Source organism: Pholcus phalangioides, unplaced genomic scaffold (assembly GCF_987345545.1).
Source record: "Pholcus phalangioides strain wild (caught in Gottingen) unplaced genomic scaffold, Ppha-v1.0 ptg000014l_1, whole genome shotgun sequence".
Taxonomy (NCBI): domain Eukaryota; kingdom Metazoa; phylum Arthropoda; class Arachnida; order Araneae; family Pholcidae; genus Pholcus; species Pholcus phalangioides.
Window position 1 is genome coordinate 13,740,641 of NW_028301607.1, and position 18,369 is coordinate 13,759,009.

General features: G+C 34.6%; 1 protein-coding gene across 3 annotated transcripts; it reads right to left on the reverse strand.

Moving 5' to 3' along the window:
• Positions 1 to 421: 421 nt before the first annotated feature.
• LOC149078194 (uncharacterized) lies at positions 422 to 18,040 on the reverse strand. Of its 3 annotated transcripts, none has more exons than XM_089241783.1 (6): positions 17,849 to 18,040; positions 11,540 to 11,641; positions 6,079 to 6,147; positions 5,075 to 5,128; positions 3,147 to 3,224; positions 422 to 1,139 (listed from the first exon to the last, which is right to left on the reverse strand). In XM_089241783.1, exons 2-5 carry the CDS (start codon positions 11,615 to 11,617, stop codon positions 3,165 to 3,167), a joined length of 261 nt encoding a protein of 86 aa, XP_089097909.1. In that variant the 5' UTR covers positions 11,618 to 11,641; positions 17,849 to 18,040; the 3' UTR covers positions 422 to 1,139; positions 3,147 to 3,164. The 3 variants fall into 3 exon arrangements, with proteins under 3 accessions (XP_089097909.1, XP_089097911.1, XP_089097910.1); XM_089241785.1 differs by having other exon boundaries at positions 11,540 to 11,671; positions 17,849 to 17,956; XM_089241784.1 differs by having other exon boundaries at positions 17,625 to 17,899.
• Between the last annotated feature and the right edge of the window lie 329 nt (positions 18,041 to 18,369).

Below are 18,369 nucleotides of genomic sequence, written 5' to 3' on the forward strand. Positions count from 1 at the left end.
GTGTACCGCTTTCCTCCCAGTCAGCCTGGCCGTACTCTGACGTGACTTTGCGTTCTTTGACTAGAGTTCTGAAAGCAAATATACACCAGTTAGGCTAGTGTGTAACCAGCTAATGCTGCTTCTTTATATCGGGAGAAAAATACTGAAAGCAAAGATTTGCAAATGACTATTGGGCCAGCCTTGACACAAGTATGGCTCTGGTTTAACAAGGTTAAGCTTGCAACTGTGCAATCTTTCAATTAGTATAACCAATCCCCAAAACAAGATCAATATACACCAAGGTGCAGCACATACTGAAAAGATTGATTAGTAAAATTTCTGAAATCAATACCACCGGTTTTGTGTTCAACAAATGTATATCAGTGTGCACTGCACCTAAAAAGTTTCTATCAAAAGAAATCGAAAATCCTAACACAAAATATTAGGTTAAAAAGTTTTTTATTGACAATGTCCTCACTGCATGTCCATGGAGTTGATGTTACATATGACAGATCCTACAGAAATCGTAAAAGCAAATCCATTTAAGGACGAAACACTACATTTCCTTCAAATACTGAATATAAGTGAACACACTGCAGTAAATTTTTTTTTTTTATACATGAACACAGTCACATTCATTACTTAGGCCAACGATCAGGTGTCCTATAAACTTTGTAATTTTTACTATGTCGTTTTCCTTTTTTAAAATGAAAAAAATATTAAAAACAGGTGCACATACACACACATTGAGGAAGGAAAAAGGAGGAAAAAATAAAAAGCAAGACACCTACAATTACACAATACAAATATAAATGGTGTAGCGCAGCAACAATTTTTCTAAAAAACATCAGCCACTAGGCGAAAACAGAAGAACCGAATACAATGCTAATAACACACAATGTGAAGCAAAAAACAAAATCAAATGGCTTTTAAATGGACATAGCGGAACACTGTATGACAAAAGTGAATATAAATGAAGAGTAATTAAACAGAAAAGCATAAATGGTTGTACTGTAATCTTGTCAGAAGCTTTTTGTCTGCCATCAACTAAATGCAGTCCGTGATGCACAAAACAGTTCTTTTCAAAAAGCAAGAGCCACAATTACACACAATGCCATCTCTTTTTTTTTAACAGGCAGGCAAATGACCTCTGACAATTCCTGAAAGAAAATGACATTGAAATCGTTAGAAATGAAGAAACTAGCAAAATAAGTTTCTCAGTAACAAAGAAACAGAAAACAAATTTCCTCATAAATCTTATAACCAAACTTACAGTTATTGGCCAAAGATAGATGCACCTATTATAACCTAACCACAATTGAGCGAGGTGCATAGGCCTTTACATCTATATATACACATAATTGATTTTATCTGTTTCTCTATACAAATTACAATTTTAGATCTATTCGTCACCAAATTTTATATATATACCAAATGGGACCCGACTTGAACAATAGGCTACTTTAAAAGTTCGTCAGAGATAGGAAAAAAAAACAAAACAAAAAAACCATCAGGCAACAATAGTTTCTCGGCCTCACATCGGAATGTTCATTTTGGTTAAAGTCGTTCCTTCGCAATGTGTTTCAGACATGTATATGTCTTTACAATGGTTTAGTCACTTAAATGCTATTAGTATAATAGTTTGCCATATTTTTTTATCCTCTCAGTAATGAGGCTTTTTGAATAGACATCACTTTGAAGGTGGGGCAAAGGATGATCCCACAGAAAAAGCTACGGGGAAGGGGATGTTTCTGGCTCAACCTCTCAACCTTAGCTTAAAAATATAAGGGGAGAAAGTGTTACTCAGCAAAAAACGATGAGTGCTGATAGCAGGGAAGGGGGGGGGGCTCATAGTTAGCACACACTGGTTCTATCTCTCGATCTGTACTTTGTAAAAGTGATAACAATAAACCTGAATGATAACATTATCCATGATTCTAATAAGGGCCATCTGTACAATTAACAAAATGTTAATACCCGGAAATTCCAAGAAACACGACATATACCATAATTTCAAAATTTCCAAAACGCCTGTGCTCATTAAAACATTTATAATCAAAATGCTAACATCTCTAATGGACTATTTAATTACTAAAGCAAAAAGGCATAGATAGTGTAATATGGAGATGTGGTTAGGACACCCTCTCTCCGACATTTTCCAGTGAATCAACTGCTAGTTGGGAGTTATGTTTTTCACATTATCTTGTCAGCTGCAAACTTTCTCGGCTACAAGTTACCACAACAAGCTTCTCTGCACTACCAATGTCTGATATATAACAGGTAATTTAGTATTTACATTTGGTTAATAAACATTCTTACTCTTGCGTCCATATAAAAATTATAAGTAAAATAGAAAATTGTACTTTGCTATCAACTATGGTCCAACCATTTTTATAGACCCCAAGCTGTTACCCACAGCTTTGCCCGAGTGGATTTGGTAATCTGAAAATTACTCAACGATTCCCCCATGCAATATTTGAACCTCCTGGGGATGAATTTTCAGAAATCCTGTCTTAGTGGGTATAAATACACATTATAAAATATAATATTGACTAAACTAATGGCTTCACTGATTTCGGCTCAGTGATGATTGCTCCACATAACCTTCCAACCCCACTTTAGGGATTGAATTTTGAAAAACCCCTTCATAGTTAGCCTTTACGTCATGAAATAAAAATACCAAATTTCATGGTTTCTGGTTTTAACTTGACATTTCTCTAGGAATCCCCCCCCCCTTAATCCCCCAGGGGTCAAATTGAGAAAAAAACATCTTCTATTAAAGAGGATAAAGATGTACAATATAGTTGCAGTACATTCTCTCGACCATGGTTCGCACAAGTGATTTATAACACAAATATTTAATGGACTATAGTTGGGACTCCATAACACTATTATGGTCCAAAAGTTTTAAAGATCCATATTTGAGCTGGATAAGGAATATAAAAAAAAAAAAAAGAAAAAAAAAGTTAATATCAATGCTTGATCTTTCTGCAGGCAAAAAAAAAAAAAAAAAAAAAAATGTCAGCAAAAAAGAAATAATTTAAAGTTTGAATACATAAGTTATAATGATTAATCTGGAAAATAGTGTTATCTTGGACCATAGTTGTACGAAATTAAGGTAACTTGCAGAACATGCTGATCAAGAAAAGAAAGTTGATGCAACTCACAATAATTTCAAATCATTCTTAGTCGTCCTTTTCGTCACCAGATCCTCCCTGGTCAGAAGAGCTTTTGTCCTTGGATTCCTAGAAATAAAAATTCTTGATTGAATGTTTTAAAAAACAAAAAAAATTTACATATTCTGTAGTTCAACTACTGAAACTAAAAACAGCCACATAAGTACAGATTAAACTTTTGGTAAAAATACCAGTTTTGAATTTTTCCCACCATAAATACTTATGTTCAAGTTTAAACAAATTTCAGAGGACATTCTGTAGAATTTGTACGTATTTTGAATATTGAAAACAGAGGAATCTCTTTGAAAGTGTCCAACTCTCAATATTAATTGCCATGAATTAACTTTGCTCCGACCGGATGGTGTTAGATATGAATGTTTGTTTCAGATGAACGCAGCCCATGTTAAAAAAAAAAAAAGGTTTCTCCACATGCTTTACGTAACATGTCTTGCTCACATATTGGACAACATTGTGTATATATATAGCCAACGCCGCCTCCACGCCACGCTCATGACATCACTGAAGGTCATCTCACCTATAGCCATTGGATATTACAAAAAGGGTAAAAGATGGCACATACGTCAGCCTGTTATATCCAATGGCTATAGGTGAGATAGGCCTTTTGCTATAGATTACAGACGTGCCAACTTTTGAAATCCAGAAATCCGGAGATTCTCCCGAGGGGGGGGTACCCCCCCCCCCCGACACTCAGACTTGATAAAAAAAATTTAATAAATTAAGAAAAAGTTACATTATTCCCTCCCCCAAGGCAGGTTCTGCATTGCCCCCGAGAAGAATTTAATTGCATGTCAGGTCTTTCCATGCAGAATAGAGAAATCTTAGATGTGATGAACTTTATGTAGATGATCTACACAATGTTCATAAAGTATAAGTGTTTCCTTTCGTGGATGCTATCAGTGATTGATAATCTTGGGTATATGAACTCTTAAAACCTTTATATTTAGCTTTATATAGCTTAAAGTTTTATATTTTCTTTCCGAAATTGTTTAATCGGAAGAAACGATTAAAAAAAAATTCAAATTACAAAGCTGCAGACGAAAAAACGTGTTTACCGCACGGCTGTTAATAGAATACAATAACGATTATACAGGAATTTCGGCAACCAAAGTCATGCTCCTGATAAATGATTGCCGATAAACGCTACGAAAACGAAGTCCCGTCTTTGCCAATTGCTTAAATGTGGTCACAGAGACTTTTTTACGGCTGCTCGATGGAAATGACTACGACTGTCCTCTATGGGTGTTTTCCCTAACGACGACGGTAAATCATTGACGGCACGACAACGTGAAAGCTCACGTAAAATCTAAGTTTCTGCCAAATCTAGAGAAATTTTAACAAATCCGGAGAGTGGGAGGAAGGATGAAAAATCCGGAGTCTCCCACCTAAATTGGGAGAGTTGGCAGGTCTGAGATTGTATTTGTATAGCTGACCGATGACTGTCTCAAGAGGTCATCAGTTGACGTCATGGCTAACAGGGCTGGGTAGAAGCAGGAAACAGACAGGATTTTTCACATCATGAATGTATTTCAAACAACCATGGCAAATTATTTCACATATTTAAACATTCAATCAAATTGAAAAGAGCTGCCCTCAGGAGGGGGGGGGGGGGGGGGGGGGTTGACAACAGGTATCCTAATCACCACCTCTCGACATAGCAATCTCTATCTCTCTACAGTACTATTTCCAATTGGTCTTGGTCTCTGCAGTACCACTGTACAAAACCTTCAATGTGGCTGGTTATTTCAAACATTCAAAATAGTTTTCATTGCAATAAGCAGAAAAAACTGATAAGTTTTCTCCCTAAACATATCACTGTTAGTTAATACGATATCGTAGAAATTTATTTGCAGAGTATTACTTGTTAGCAAAAACAAGAGACAAAAGAAATAAAGACTTACGGTTTTCTTCGGTCTTCCACGACCACGCTTGCTAGGAGAGCTAGAGCCGCCACTCTGAAACAAAAGTACAGTAAAAACCAGGATAAGCCAACAGCTTGATTTATAAAATCACTTCATTTCTTTTTAAAATCATTGATTTAAATATTTTTTTTCCTTCACATAACTTCAATGGCATTGAAATAAAAATAACCTAGTATGGTATATGTGGTTACTGATATGTGGTAAAGTTTGTGAATAAAAGTAGTATAAAAAGATCTTAGGGGTAAATATAGATTCAAACTTATTTTCAGATTTTGGGCATGGAAAAAAAATATAGGGAGTTGAACTTTGCAATTCAATGCAACATTAGGGTTTCCCCGATTAAAAAAACAGAAATTGATTTTTTGTATAAAGTCTTGAATATGCCCCAATTGCCAGATGTTTTACCAACATAAATATCGTTGGGCTTTCAACTTTACTTTTCGTATTTAAAATTTTTAAAGTTTGCTCGTTTTTTTCCTCCAGCAGCTCATTAAATCTGTGAAAGAATAAAAATGTATAAACTATTAAGCAACATCATGCAAGTCTGAAACACATGCAAAAATTGTCCATTTTACCTGCAGCCATTGGATATAGCAGTGAGATGTATGCGAAATCATCATCAATTGCAGTATATCCAATGACTATAGGTGAAATGAATGACTTCAGGGAAGTCACAAGCTACACCTGAGGGCACAGTTTACAGCAGGGTATCGAGCTATGGACCCCAAACTTGATTCACAAAGGCTTCAGAGATGGGTGTTCAAATCCATCAAGTCTCGTTACAAATGCAGTTATTGCAACACTGCACTTTTTTAAAATTAGTGAAACCAAACATGGGATCACAAAGCTGATCCTGTGAATAACGAAATGAAAAATGCTATAACTCCTGTAAACAGGAACGTGCACAGAATGCTTCTCTAGGTTAAAGATCAGATAGGAAGAAAAACAGCAGATTATCAAATAAAGAAAATCATGAGAAATACCTTTCTGGCTTTTTTGGCACCACCCTTGGGTCTGCCACGACCCCTCTTAGCCTTAGGTTCATCGACGTCCTGAAATGTAAACATTCAAAATTATTTTTTGAATGTTAACAGTAGCCAAAATAATTATATTTTTAAATAAATGTAAAATTCACCCGGGACACAGCTTGTATTCAATAACATAACATAATTTATTTGTCCCCAGTCAATGCAGAGGCTGGAGAGAAAAATAACCTTTAAAAAAAATAAATAAAAACCATTACATTTGACTAAGCGGTGGCCAATGATGAAAGGAATAGGAAAAAAAACAAGAGAAACCAAAAAAATCTTATCTTCCATGTGGATTGCTATATTTAATTAGGCATCTTGACACTAATATTTATTGCCAAAAAAAAAAAAAAAATTGTGCTAGATCTAATGGGGACACAACACCAATTCGACAGCAGGGGAGGCTAAGCTGATGCCAACTGCTTAGTGAATTTTATCTTTCTCGCCAAAATGAAACCCCCCCCCCCCCGATAAAATACGATGGTGGCTTACTTAACATAGTGACCACTATCCTAATTTTTTATGTGAAAATGTTATCCCCCTGAATTTTTAACAAAGCTCACTTGAATTTCATATTTCACTGAAATCAATGACAAATTATTCCACCAACTCATAAAAATAAAGACTGCATCAGCTCGACAAATTGCAAAAAGATCCAGGCACCGAAACAATTTTTAGGCACCAAAATTTTTTTCTATAAAAACTGGGGGGGGGGGGGGGGGGCAAAGAGAAAGAAAGCATATCCTTTGGCCTTTTTCCCCCAAGATATAGTTTGTTATTTTGATAAATACACCAATACAAATTCATTTAATCCACTAATTTACAGTAATGCTTCATTCCCAACCATTAGAGATTTTTCTGCGATTAAGAACTGACAACTGTGCTTACTTTTGGCATCATATCTTGCAACAACTGCCGATTTTTAATGCTTCAAAACCTCAGTTCCTCTGAGAAAACGTGGACACTCGGGATTACAAGGACCAAAAGAAGATTTCAAGGATTTTTCACTCAAGCAAAGCTCAGCACAAGGGATTTTTAGATTTTCCTATAAAACTAAAATCTGAAGAATTTGCTTTCTGACTGGAAGATTTTGATAGGGCTTAAAAAAAAAACCTAGAAGCTTCTGGGTAAAATCTAAAGCGTTAACACCTATAAAATTTTAATAACTTTCTGGGGAATCTGGAAGATTATGTAAAGATTTGGCCTCCCCGAAAATCTAAGACACGACAGCTACACAGACAATTAAAAATTCTGCAGGAATGTTAAGATCAGAGTTGGCAGGTTTTTGACACATCAGTTTTCAGTGGTTTAAACTGTCACTGTCCTCAAATACTGCTTTTCCATATAAAAATTCCCATTGGAAATACACATGTTAATTGCATGCAATGTTTAAAGTGTCTATGCTATGCAAAGAATAAATATTTACTATGATTCTAAAATAATTTTCTACTCTACAGAATGATTTTGGACAAAATTATATATGGGTTTTTTTTCTTATAAAATATACAATTTGAATAAAGCATAACAAACACTGAAGGGAAACTATGGAATGATTTGATTCAAGATGATTCCTTGACCTTCCAAAATTTCTTCAATTCCTTATATATGTACATTGATATAAACCACCTGATGTACTCTTGTAACAACAGATAAGTCCTTAAAAAAGTTTATTACATCATATATGTAATGCTGATTTCTGTTACTAAATTATCTAGATAATCACAAATCCTTAAAATTATACTCTTATCATGTATAAAATTAAAATATATCTAGCGATCAAATAACTGAATTGTAGGACTAAAATGTCATTTAATTTGGCAATGCTAGCTTGTATATGATGCTTAACCCTCTGAGGATCACAGAAGATTCACAAAATGGTTTGGAAAAAAAAAAACACTTCACCTCCCACAAAATGTTTTCAAAAGTGGCCAGCTAGAAAATGCTTTCCCCCCCCCCCCCTTCTGCTCCGCAGGACATCGAGCAAGGGGTGCTAGGGATTTGACTGAAGTGGCATTTGTGCAACACCCACTTAATGCCTCTATTCTTTAGGCTGAACAATAGTACACCTCTGGATTTTTGTCGAACCTGCTCAATCGTACTGCCAGAGTAGAGTTATTTACTTGTTCCGGTTTAACTATTCAGAAATATAGATGAGGGAAATATGCTGAAAAATTTGTATTTTAGGTGTTCTGCATAAGAGATAATTTATAATTTAGGTGTTAAAAAAATAAAGGAGGAAAAGTGTGTATAAATCTTTAATGTATAATTTATGCTCTATTTTTTTTTTAAGATCAATCTATTTTAGGGATTCTTATCGCATCGGCTTCAGAAATGGGTCGTACAAATCCATCTAAATTATAAATATACCTTATATTTGCTGTTCCACTAATTTCACAAATAATGAAAATCAAACATTTTGTTTGTATAGGTGTGTACAAACTTTTTTTATAGGTGTTTGTATTGGTATTTAATAGGCGCTTTCAGATTCAAAATATAAGGCTTCTAAAGTTGATCATTCTGTTAGATTTGTTACGGCTAAAAAAGTCAAAACTCCAATTTAATTTAATGCCATGTCATTTCCGTTTTCAAGACTAATTTTTTAGTTCAGCGTTTCTCAACCTTTCTGAACCCAAGGACCACTGAAATGTCTCACCACATGTCCGAAGAGACCACATGTGTCCCCTATTACAGGACATTCCTGTAATTTTTGTTCCGATTATTTTTTTTTATGCAATTTGTTCAGTTTTTTCAACGAGGCTTTATTTAAAATTTGTAAATTTACCAAAGTCGTGAATGCACAGACACATTATATTTTATATATGCTAGACTCATGTTGAAAAATTTAAAATTCCAAATTATAATTAATTTTGTTTTAATTATATTAATAAATTGATGTTTAAAAATAAAAAAATATGCAAAAAGGTAAGTTCTTCAACATGTTATATACCTATTACGTTCAAAACATTATCAAAAAACATTCATTTAGGTTTTTGCATTTCAAACCCAATCCTGGTTAAGATGTGTAGTATAGAAATAGGATCAGTTGGTATCATTTGTTCTACTGAGGCCACCACCCGTATTATAAATATTTGGAAGTTTTTTTTCTTGTGCAACTTTTTCTTAAAAACTTTATATTAAGTTATCAATTACATTAAGTTGTCAACTATTTAATGGAATCTTGGCTGCATCGGTCCCAATTCTCAGACTAGTCTGGTTTGCCACGAACAAAAATTTGATACCGTAGATAACACATACAAATAAAGATACACATACAAAGAAAGTTTTTTCATGTGTCCATATGACCAGTTTTCCCCTAGGCATTCCCACATTCGCCAATTGTTTTGGTCCTTACAATTTTTATAATAGAAAGTGCCCCCTCCCATTTTTTCCTGTATTTAAATAAAGCCTATACAAATTTCTATTCTTCACCGAAATAAAGCCAGTTATGACAATATTCATTTTTCATATTTGTCAGGTCAATTTCTCTTTTCTGTGGAATTTACCTCGAACTAATGTGAATTACAGTAGCATTTCCATCATTGGTAATTTGAGATTTTAACTACATCTGGAAAACTTCGCCCAGTTTTGGTATCAGATGCCACTGTACTCTAATTTACGTGGGTCCCAGGATATTAGAAAAATCCGGGTCTTTTGAAGTGGATCCCTCTCTGAAACAATTATAACTCCCCCATTCTCTAGTATATCTATGGATTTTTTTCCAGCATGCCCCAGGTCTTTGATCACCTGCTTATATCTCTTCGTTGAGAGAGAGTGGCGGGTTATGTTCTGGGTAAGAGAACCTCTGTGAATCAAATAAATATATATATATAACTCATTTTTAAAAAAACATGTCCTATTCAAACGATTCATTTACTTTAATTGTCTACTAGTAGGAAAAGCTTGCAAAGAAGGTCATTAACACAGAATTTATTAACATAGATTTATTACATAAAACTACAGTTGATTCAGCTTTAAACACGTTCCCATTTAGAATGTTTTTCTACTTGGTACTACTTATTTACGTGTGGTCCCAAGTCCAAGTAATTCTTAAGATTTCCCGTTTAAAGTGTTATCCTGCTAATGTTTTTTATGATGGTTTTTTTGAAAAACTTTATAAGCAGGATCCACTGTAATTAAAAGTTTGATTAATTAGTAAATATATAAATTATGCCTATCTATAAATTCCCTTCCGATTGACTTCATTTCTTTAAAAAAAAATCTTAGCTCTTTCAATAATATCTTCAGATTTAAAAATTTAAAGCAAATAAGATTCTCTCTCAGACACTTATTCTTCAGATTCCCTATTCATAAATGCAAGGATTTCAAATAAATACTCATGAAGCTATTTCCTGGTACATATAGAACAATTTTATTTCTTCCTTCCCTGATGGTCCATCACTCTGATCTGACGGCATTTAACTGCCACATATTTTCACCCCTACATATGGGAGACATGTCACATTTGTGTCGGTGAAACTTAATAGTACTTGTGTGTGCGCCCAGCATTTAATATGTTTTGTATTCAGTAGGTGGTACCATCTACGGCTGCAACTAGATACTTTCTCAAATTGGGGAAACACTTATTTTGACACCCCCGTAATATAGAAAAAACTATAAAGGGCGAATTCCGTATTCCCATCTAGTCCAGAGCCCGGGTTACTAAAAACCCACCTGCTTCCCCTGCACTTATCCTCCAAATTAAAAAAAAAAAAAAAATTCAAATTCATGCATTACTAATGTATAGACATTTGTGTTATAGATCACTGTGGAAACCAAAGCTTTTCCCCCCAAAGGAATAGCCAACTCAAAATTGGAAACCTTAGAAAATCATTAACCGATTACCACTGCATAATTGCAGCTTCCAAACCCGGTTTTTCACCAAGGCAAAATGTGGGGGGGGGGGGAAGAGGAGACATGAGCCCCCCCCCCAGATCAAAAAAATTAAAAATATTTTTGTAGATAATTACACTATTGAAAAAAAAGACATTCTTACACTATCCGTCAATTTTAAATTCTCCTAGTGTTAGTGACCCGCAATTTCTGTGGAAAAAATCCTCGTGGCCCCAAAAGCTGATTCTGCATACACATCCGTGATTTTTACGATGCAAAACGATGACTACCACATAGCAGCTAGATGACAAAACCAGATATATGAGTTTTGTTATATATATAGTTTTCATATATTAGTTTTTTTGAACGATCTCGCTGTATTTAAAGACAGAGGGATATTTCTTGAAAACCTTCAATTTCTACAAAGAACAATCTAGATTTTTCATATGTTTATGGAAAATCTTAAAGACTTCAAGTAAATCCAAATACACAGCTACAGTCCCGATTTTGCTGAAAGAATAATCATATTTATAATACTTGAACTTTTTCACAGTTTAAAAAAAAAAAAAAAAAAAAAAAAACTCACCTTGCTATCGCTTCTTGGCTCGCTCTTCTTTGGTCTGCCACGACCCCTCTTTACATCTCCACCTTCATTATCAGACATGGTTAGAAGAACTCGAAAGACCAACTAATAACAAAAGAGAAATTGTTCCATTATCTAAAAAGACAAATTTAAATATAAAGCATTACACAACCAGATTGTGTTCACATATTCAGCACTTTCACAATATATTCACTGGGGTTACGTTGATAAGGGTGACAGGGAATATGGAAAATCTGCACACCTAAACAATGAAATTTTGTTCTTTACACATCTCATTTGTATCTGCTTAGTGTGAAAATAGAAGGGAGAAGGAAGGTCGAGCAATTCAATTTTTGATGGTGTTTGGCCAATTTGTTAGAGTATAATAACAAGGTTTCCTCTACCAATTTTCATACAGTGCAAAACTTCAGTTAATATGCATAATTTGTTCCACGGAACAGCTGCTGCATGGTTTGCCACTCAGACTTTTGGTGACTTGATGGCCCTACGAAAAGCCGCCATTAGACTAAATACCAGTATAAAAAATAAAACAGACTTTTTAATAATAAACGGATCGAAGCATAAGGAATTCTGGGCATGAAAACTATTCTCTGGGTTCTTTTTAAGCAATAAACCGATACCACAGAAAGCAAGTCAAATAATAAATATAACGAAACAATAAAACGGTACGATACAACCTGACCAGTAGATAATGAAATAATCCAAGTGATGCGAGCGACAGAAGGGAGGAATAATAATCCAAAAGATGTGCTGGAAATGGAACAACGGCTGTTTAGAATTTTTGAAAAAACTTAAACAAAAGAAAAAACAGTTTGGCAAAGCTAGTACCACCTGGCTAGTATCACCCAGCAAAAACTTGAAAGATGTTGAAAAATATGGCATCCCAGAGCCCCATGACAGTCTTGGCGACTTATCGTAAGAAAAAAGTCGCGGCAGACCATACTGCAGCTGTTCCCAATCTACAAACTCTTGTTTGCCAACTCATTCTTTTTGTTGTCAGACTTTAAAAAAGAACCTATTCAATGACACTTACTTTTGCCATTTCAGAATTTCCCTGAAATTGCATTGTAGTGTTGGACAGATCAAATATGCTCGCATTATAAAGCTGTTTTGCAACAGCTTTATTTGACGAGTGACTTTTCTTAATAAAAGTTTAGAGATATGAGGAATACAAGGATGACGTCACTCTCCGCTACTATACGAAGGTTTTTCAACAACTGGCTGTTACGAAGATATATTTTGGAAAGAGAAAATTCAACTGCCCCTGCAGGGAATCGAATCCACATACTTTCACTTTTCAGCAGGGCAGTTGAATTCTTTCTTTCCAAAATATATCTTGGCAACAGCCAGTTGTTTAAAAACCTTTGATATGGGGAATGTCTAATCTCATTTGAGGTAGGTGGGTGGGTGGGGGAGGAAGGAATATAAAATATACCATCCATGAACTCTTGCGCTTTTTTTGTTCGAAGTTAAATTTTTTAAATATATTATTCAAAGAATTTATAATTATTTTTTTCGTATCTGCTGGTTTTGCCTCACACGTAACACCGGTCGAGAACCACTGATATATGGCGAACACTCCTTGCTATGTTCTATTAGTTCTTGTGAGAGAGAACCCCCCCCCCCCCCCGCACCTTTAATCCCATGGTCTCCCCCAAGGACTGCCTTTTCAACAAATATGGACTTTTGTTCATGAGCTAGTCATTAAATGCCATGTTCAATAATGAAAATCAACCACAGTATCGAGCAGAATTTAAAAAAATCATTACCACTTTCTAATCAACAAAAAGAAAACAATAAGCTCAAAACAGGACATATGGTGAAATTAAAAACATACCAGTCACCTCTAATTTTTAATGTCAACAGACAAAATCGACGCTGGCTGTTTGTCTAATTACGCCTTTCCTCCAGAAAAATTGTTTTGTATTTCACACATGAAAACCAGTTCCGTTATCAAGAATGTTGTAACGCAAATAGTTTAAATTTTAATTCTTAAAAGTTGAACAAGAAACAATAAGACTTTGAAAAATAAAATTTCATCTTTAATCTATCTGGAATTTCTCATTATGAATAAAAATTAGAACTCCCATAATAGAAAACACTTACGGGAATTTTTACCGCAGAACATTTTCAGAACAATGCAAGACATTCTGCTTTCAGCATTAAAAAATACAAAAGTTTCTGAATTTTTTCCGCACAGTACACAAGATTCCCATAACTAATATATTTCAATTAAATTTATATAAATGTCCAATAAAGCAGTTTAATTACAAAGAAAAATATGTTAAATCAGCAGTTCTCCACCTTTTGACTCGTGGAGCCTTTTTTTAATAAAAAATTCTATGGCGGAGCCCCATTACTTAATTATTCAAAGTTACCGATTTATATTTTTACTATTTAAATATATTCACAATTATTTTTTTAATTTTACTGTTTTTATCTATTTTCCACAAGCGGTCACAGAGCCCTTGGAGAGTGCACAAGGAGCCCCAAGGGCTCCTTCCGCGGAGCACCGGTTGAGAATCGCTGTGCTAAATTAACGCCCCCCCCCCCGGTAACTTTTCAAATATCGTGAAGCACAGACAACTTTGGGACTGGGGATGCACCTTTGAAACAGCAGATTATTTTGGCTTCTGACTATTCTTTTTACTGTTGGTTATCATCTGAAAATGTCACCCCTCACATTCATACTTTTTTTATTAAATTGTTTTATATACTAGCCCTTATTATTTAAATCCCACAAGTGTTTTCAATTCAACCTAGTTTTGTGCCCGACAGTTTCATTATTTAAGAGAATCAAGATTTATATTCTGGAGAATATGAATAATATATATTATATATCAAGTTCAGGAGAGATGATTACATCATAATGTTACCCCACAAAGCAGAATGTTTTGCATTGTTCTACAATGAGCCCTCAGCAGACTTAAAATGTTCGAGGTAAAAATTTACATATACATAATAGCATTTTTCTACACTTTTAAAATTCTTCCAGATTGTTCTGCGACATACATCGCACATTTCAGCATATTCTGCTTTAGGGATGTTACCTACTTTTGGAGATTTTTCTCTTTCGCAAGAAAGCACGACTTCTACTCTTGGCGACTTCGTTATGCTTTCAGACCTTTTCTCTCCAAAGTGGGGAGAAAAAAAAAAAAAAATCAACAAAAGGGAATTAACTTATATACACTGTTCTGCCTTTCCAAGGGTGGGGGAAAAAGGTTCTTAATAAATTTAACGGGTGCCTCTGGACCTCACAGAACATTCCTGGAGTTTACAGACAGGGTGTTTTGGGGTTCAACCCCCCCCCAAAGTAAGATTACGTTGGTTTGTCCACATAAAAAGTAAACCCTCTTCAGAAGGAAATGAAGATCAAGATAAATCCTACCTATGCCGGGAAGCAGCATTTCTCGAGACTTTATTCTTTCCTCTCTCTGTTCACAGAGAGAGGAAAGAATAAAGTCAGCTCAATTAGGACAATGGGTTGTGTTAACCCCTTGTAGACAAGAATCTACACCAGTGATCCCCAACATGGGCATTAACGCCCCTGGGGACGATGGAATGTTCCAGGGGACAGTAGAAGCTACGGGTATAACATAGGATCCTACATTATACTAGTAGTTTCTACGGTCCCCAGCAGGGGACATTAACATCCACGTTGGGAATCACTGATCTACCGCCGCTGTGGTGGTCGAGTGATTTTAGTGACGGACTCGCGATGCGAGGATCCGGGTTCGAACCTCACAGTGGTGGTCGGCTGAAGTTGGTTTTCTGTGGTTCCCAACTTCAAGGCGCAAATGCGAGCCGATCTCCCCGTTAAAAAGTCTCGCCACAGAGAGCAACAGTCCTACAACGATAAATCATTCAATCATAACACTTCACTCATAGTTAGAAAAACTGGTGGCAGATGGCAGCACTACATATAACAACCATTACAGAGAAACAAAAAAAAAAAACACGGGGGAGGGGGTGCATGTGCGGTGTAGCAGTAGTAGGTAGGGCCTCAAGAACATCATGGATCCCCGAGATTTTTTGAAGTCAGCCACCTCGTAGGGCAATTTGCCTGTTGTGGCATGGTATTTGTATTTGTACACCAATGATGCTAGAACGAAACCGGTCACCAATATCACATCAAGGTTTATTTAACCCCAGGGACCAGAACACGATGGCAACTTCATTAATTAACAAAGAAAACTAAAAATCGACATGATTATCATTCTATGAAAACATTTGGGTCTTATCCTAACAGCCGTTGTAATAGAACAGTCGCTATTTCAAGAGTCAATTGCACCTTGCTTGGAAGAAAAAAAAAAAAAATCATGGAGCGGCAACTAAATATTTTTGATTTGTCAAGCTATCCAAGTCAGTTTCGATAAAAGTAATTCAATATATTATTTTGGCCTAAATAATTTGTAATTGTTTGAGGAGGGTCTTGTTATGCTACTTCACCCTAAAGGTCGAAAATCATTGCGCTAACCTATTACAGTAATTTTAATTCCCTAAAAAACTCTTGGTGAAATGAAACAGGCATCTTGTCTAAACAAACCTGTTTCGGATAAGCACAAATATACAGCCATTAAAAAAAATTCAAAGCAAAATTAACTAGCAATTAACATTTATTCCAGATCATGATGAATCCCAGGTGTCAAGTTACCACAGCACCTAAAAAAATCTAATTACTAAATTGAAGTGCGAGAAAAGTAAAAAATTTTTTGAATTTATGGCAGCATACCTGCTAACATGAAACAATCATTATGCCCTGGAAAGTTTATAAAAGCACTATAGTAGACTCTCACTGATCCGGCACATATCTGACTAAAGCGTGCTGAATTATCGAAATCGCCAGACTTGAAAAGTCCCTTTAAATACGAACTTCCGGGCGCACATACTGCAACTCGTTTCATGCTCACAGAAAACCAGTCTAAAATATTGTTAATGGATGGACCAGACTAACGAACAGTCAAATTGTCTAGTCTACTGTATTTTAGATGTTTCATCTCGAGTAAAACAAATTGGCTTCTAAAAAAAAAAAAATTGTTCTGGCACCTAAACTTCTTTGCAATTTGTCAAGCCTGGCCTCCTTGTGATCCAACTGATTACACATGCACCTGCTGAGCCGACAAATGGCATTGGATATGTTCAATATTTGACGTTTTAATGTTAACCAAAATTAATAATTTTGTAGTTTGTAAATTTGGATTTTAACAAGCCATTATTTTAAACAAAAAAAAGATTGCTACAGATATCATTAAAAAAATACTGGAATTCGATATAGCAACTTGCACTTGTGTTATACTCACCTAAAAAATTTTCAAATAAATTTAAAACCACTTGCCAAGAGATCAAAAAACAACACCCCCTATTACACTGAGAAAATCTTCAATGCATTCAATTAATTAATTATAATTCAACCACAAATTAATTTAATATAAAAAAAATAACCTCAAATTGTCAAATAGAAACAATCAAATTGATACAAAAATAAATTTTTAACACTATCATATGGGAAAAGGAAAATATTTAAAAAAAAATATGGACAGAAATTCAAAAATTTGAAATAAAAATTGATAAAAATCATGGCAAAAAATTGCGAAAAAATGTAAAAATAAAGGAGAAAATTGTGAATTTTAGGGATAGGAAAATGGTCACTTCCATCAACGGTCGTTAAAAAAAAAAATAACGGATTCACCGATATCGGTCATTAAAGCCATTTTTATTTACAAGATACTATTTTCTCATTTCTCTCCCGAATAACTGTCACCTACACAAAAAATAAATCGAAATTACGTTAAAAAAATCGCGATAAAATACAAAATTACACACCGAAACTACTAAAAATCCCGAAAATAATTACAAAATAACCAAAAATATTACACAGCGAAATGCGACTCTGGATTGAGAGCTTGCGACCCCCTACGAAGATTATTAATAAAACGGATTTCTCAACCAACGTAAATAAATAAAACAGACACCACCACCGACAACAACGAAGAAGCATCTTAAAAAAAAAAACGGATAAAAATTAATTAGATACCTAAATTTTAAGATAATAAAATATGTATCTTACAATATCAGGGAACAATGGAGAAAGGGAAACGATACCGCTTCGCTCTATGGATGGAGACGCGCTGCCGCTCACTCACAGCCCCGGCGAATTTAAAACAAAAAAAAAAAGCAACCATGTGCAACAAGTTAAAATATACCGCTGACGGCGACGAATTTATAATAAATTTTAACAATTTATTCTGATAAATTAATATAAATTTACGACCTTAAAATTAAGCAACTTACCACCACAAGGGAAAAAAAAGAAAATGGCAAAAGCGGCTTCGACCGAAAAGAGGTGAGAGAGAGAGTCACAACAACAACCGAGCAGACGAGATCTTCTCTTCTTCTGTTAATAATATAATACTATACTCTCAACATCTCTACAAGGCCCGCGCTTTGCTCATCTCCCTCCAGCCAATAAAATAACGTTATTATAAAAATTTGAATTTGGCACTAAATAACGTTGGGATATAAAACGTAAATAATAAAAAAAAATTAATTTAAAAACGTTTATTTCGTGAAAAACAAAATTTTTAGTAAAAATGCGAGTGAAAAAATGAAGAAATGATTTTTTTTTAATTGAAGAATAATACGGTTTCTTTTCTTTTAATTTTTAGAAAGAAAATAATTCAAAGAAAATATTTTTTTTAATACATTAAACATTTTTTTAAGATGATTTTTTTTTCATTTTTGAATTAAAGATTTTGATGTTAAATAGAGTTTGTGTTAGATAGTGTTTTAGATCTAGTCGGTCTTGGATAGAA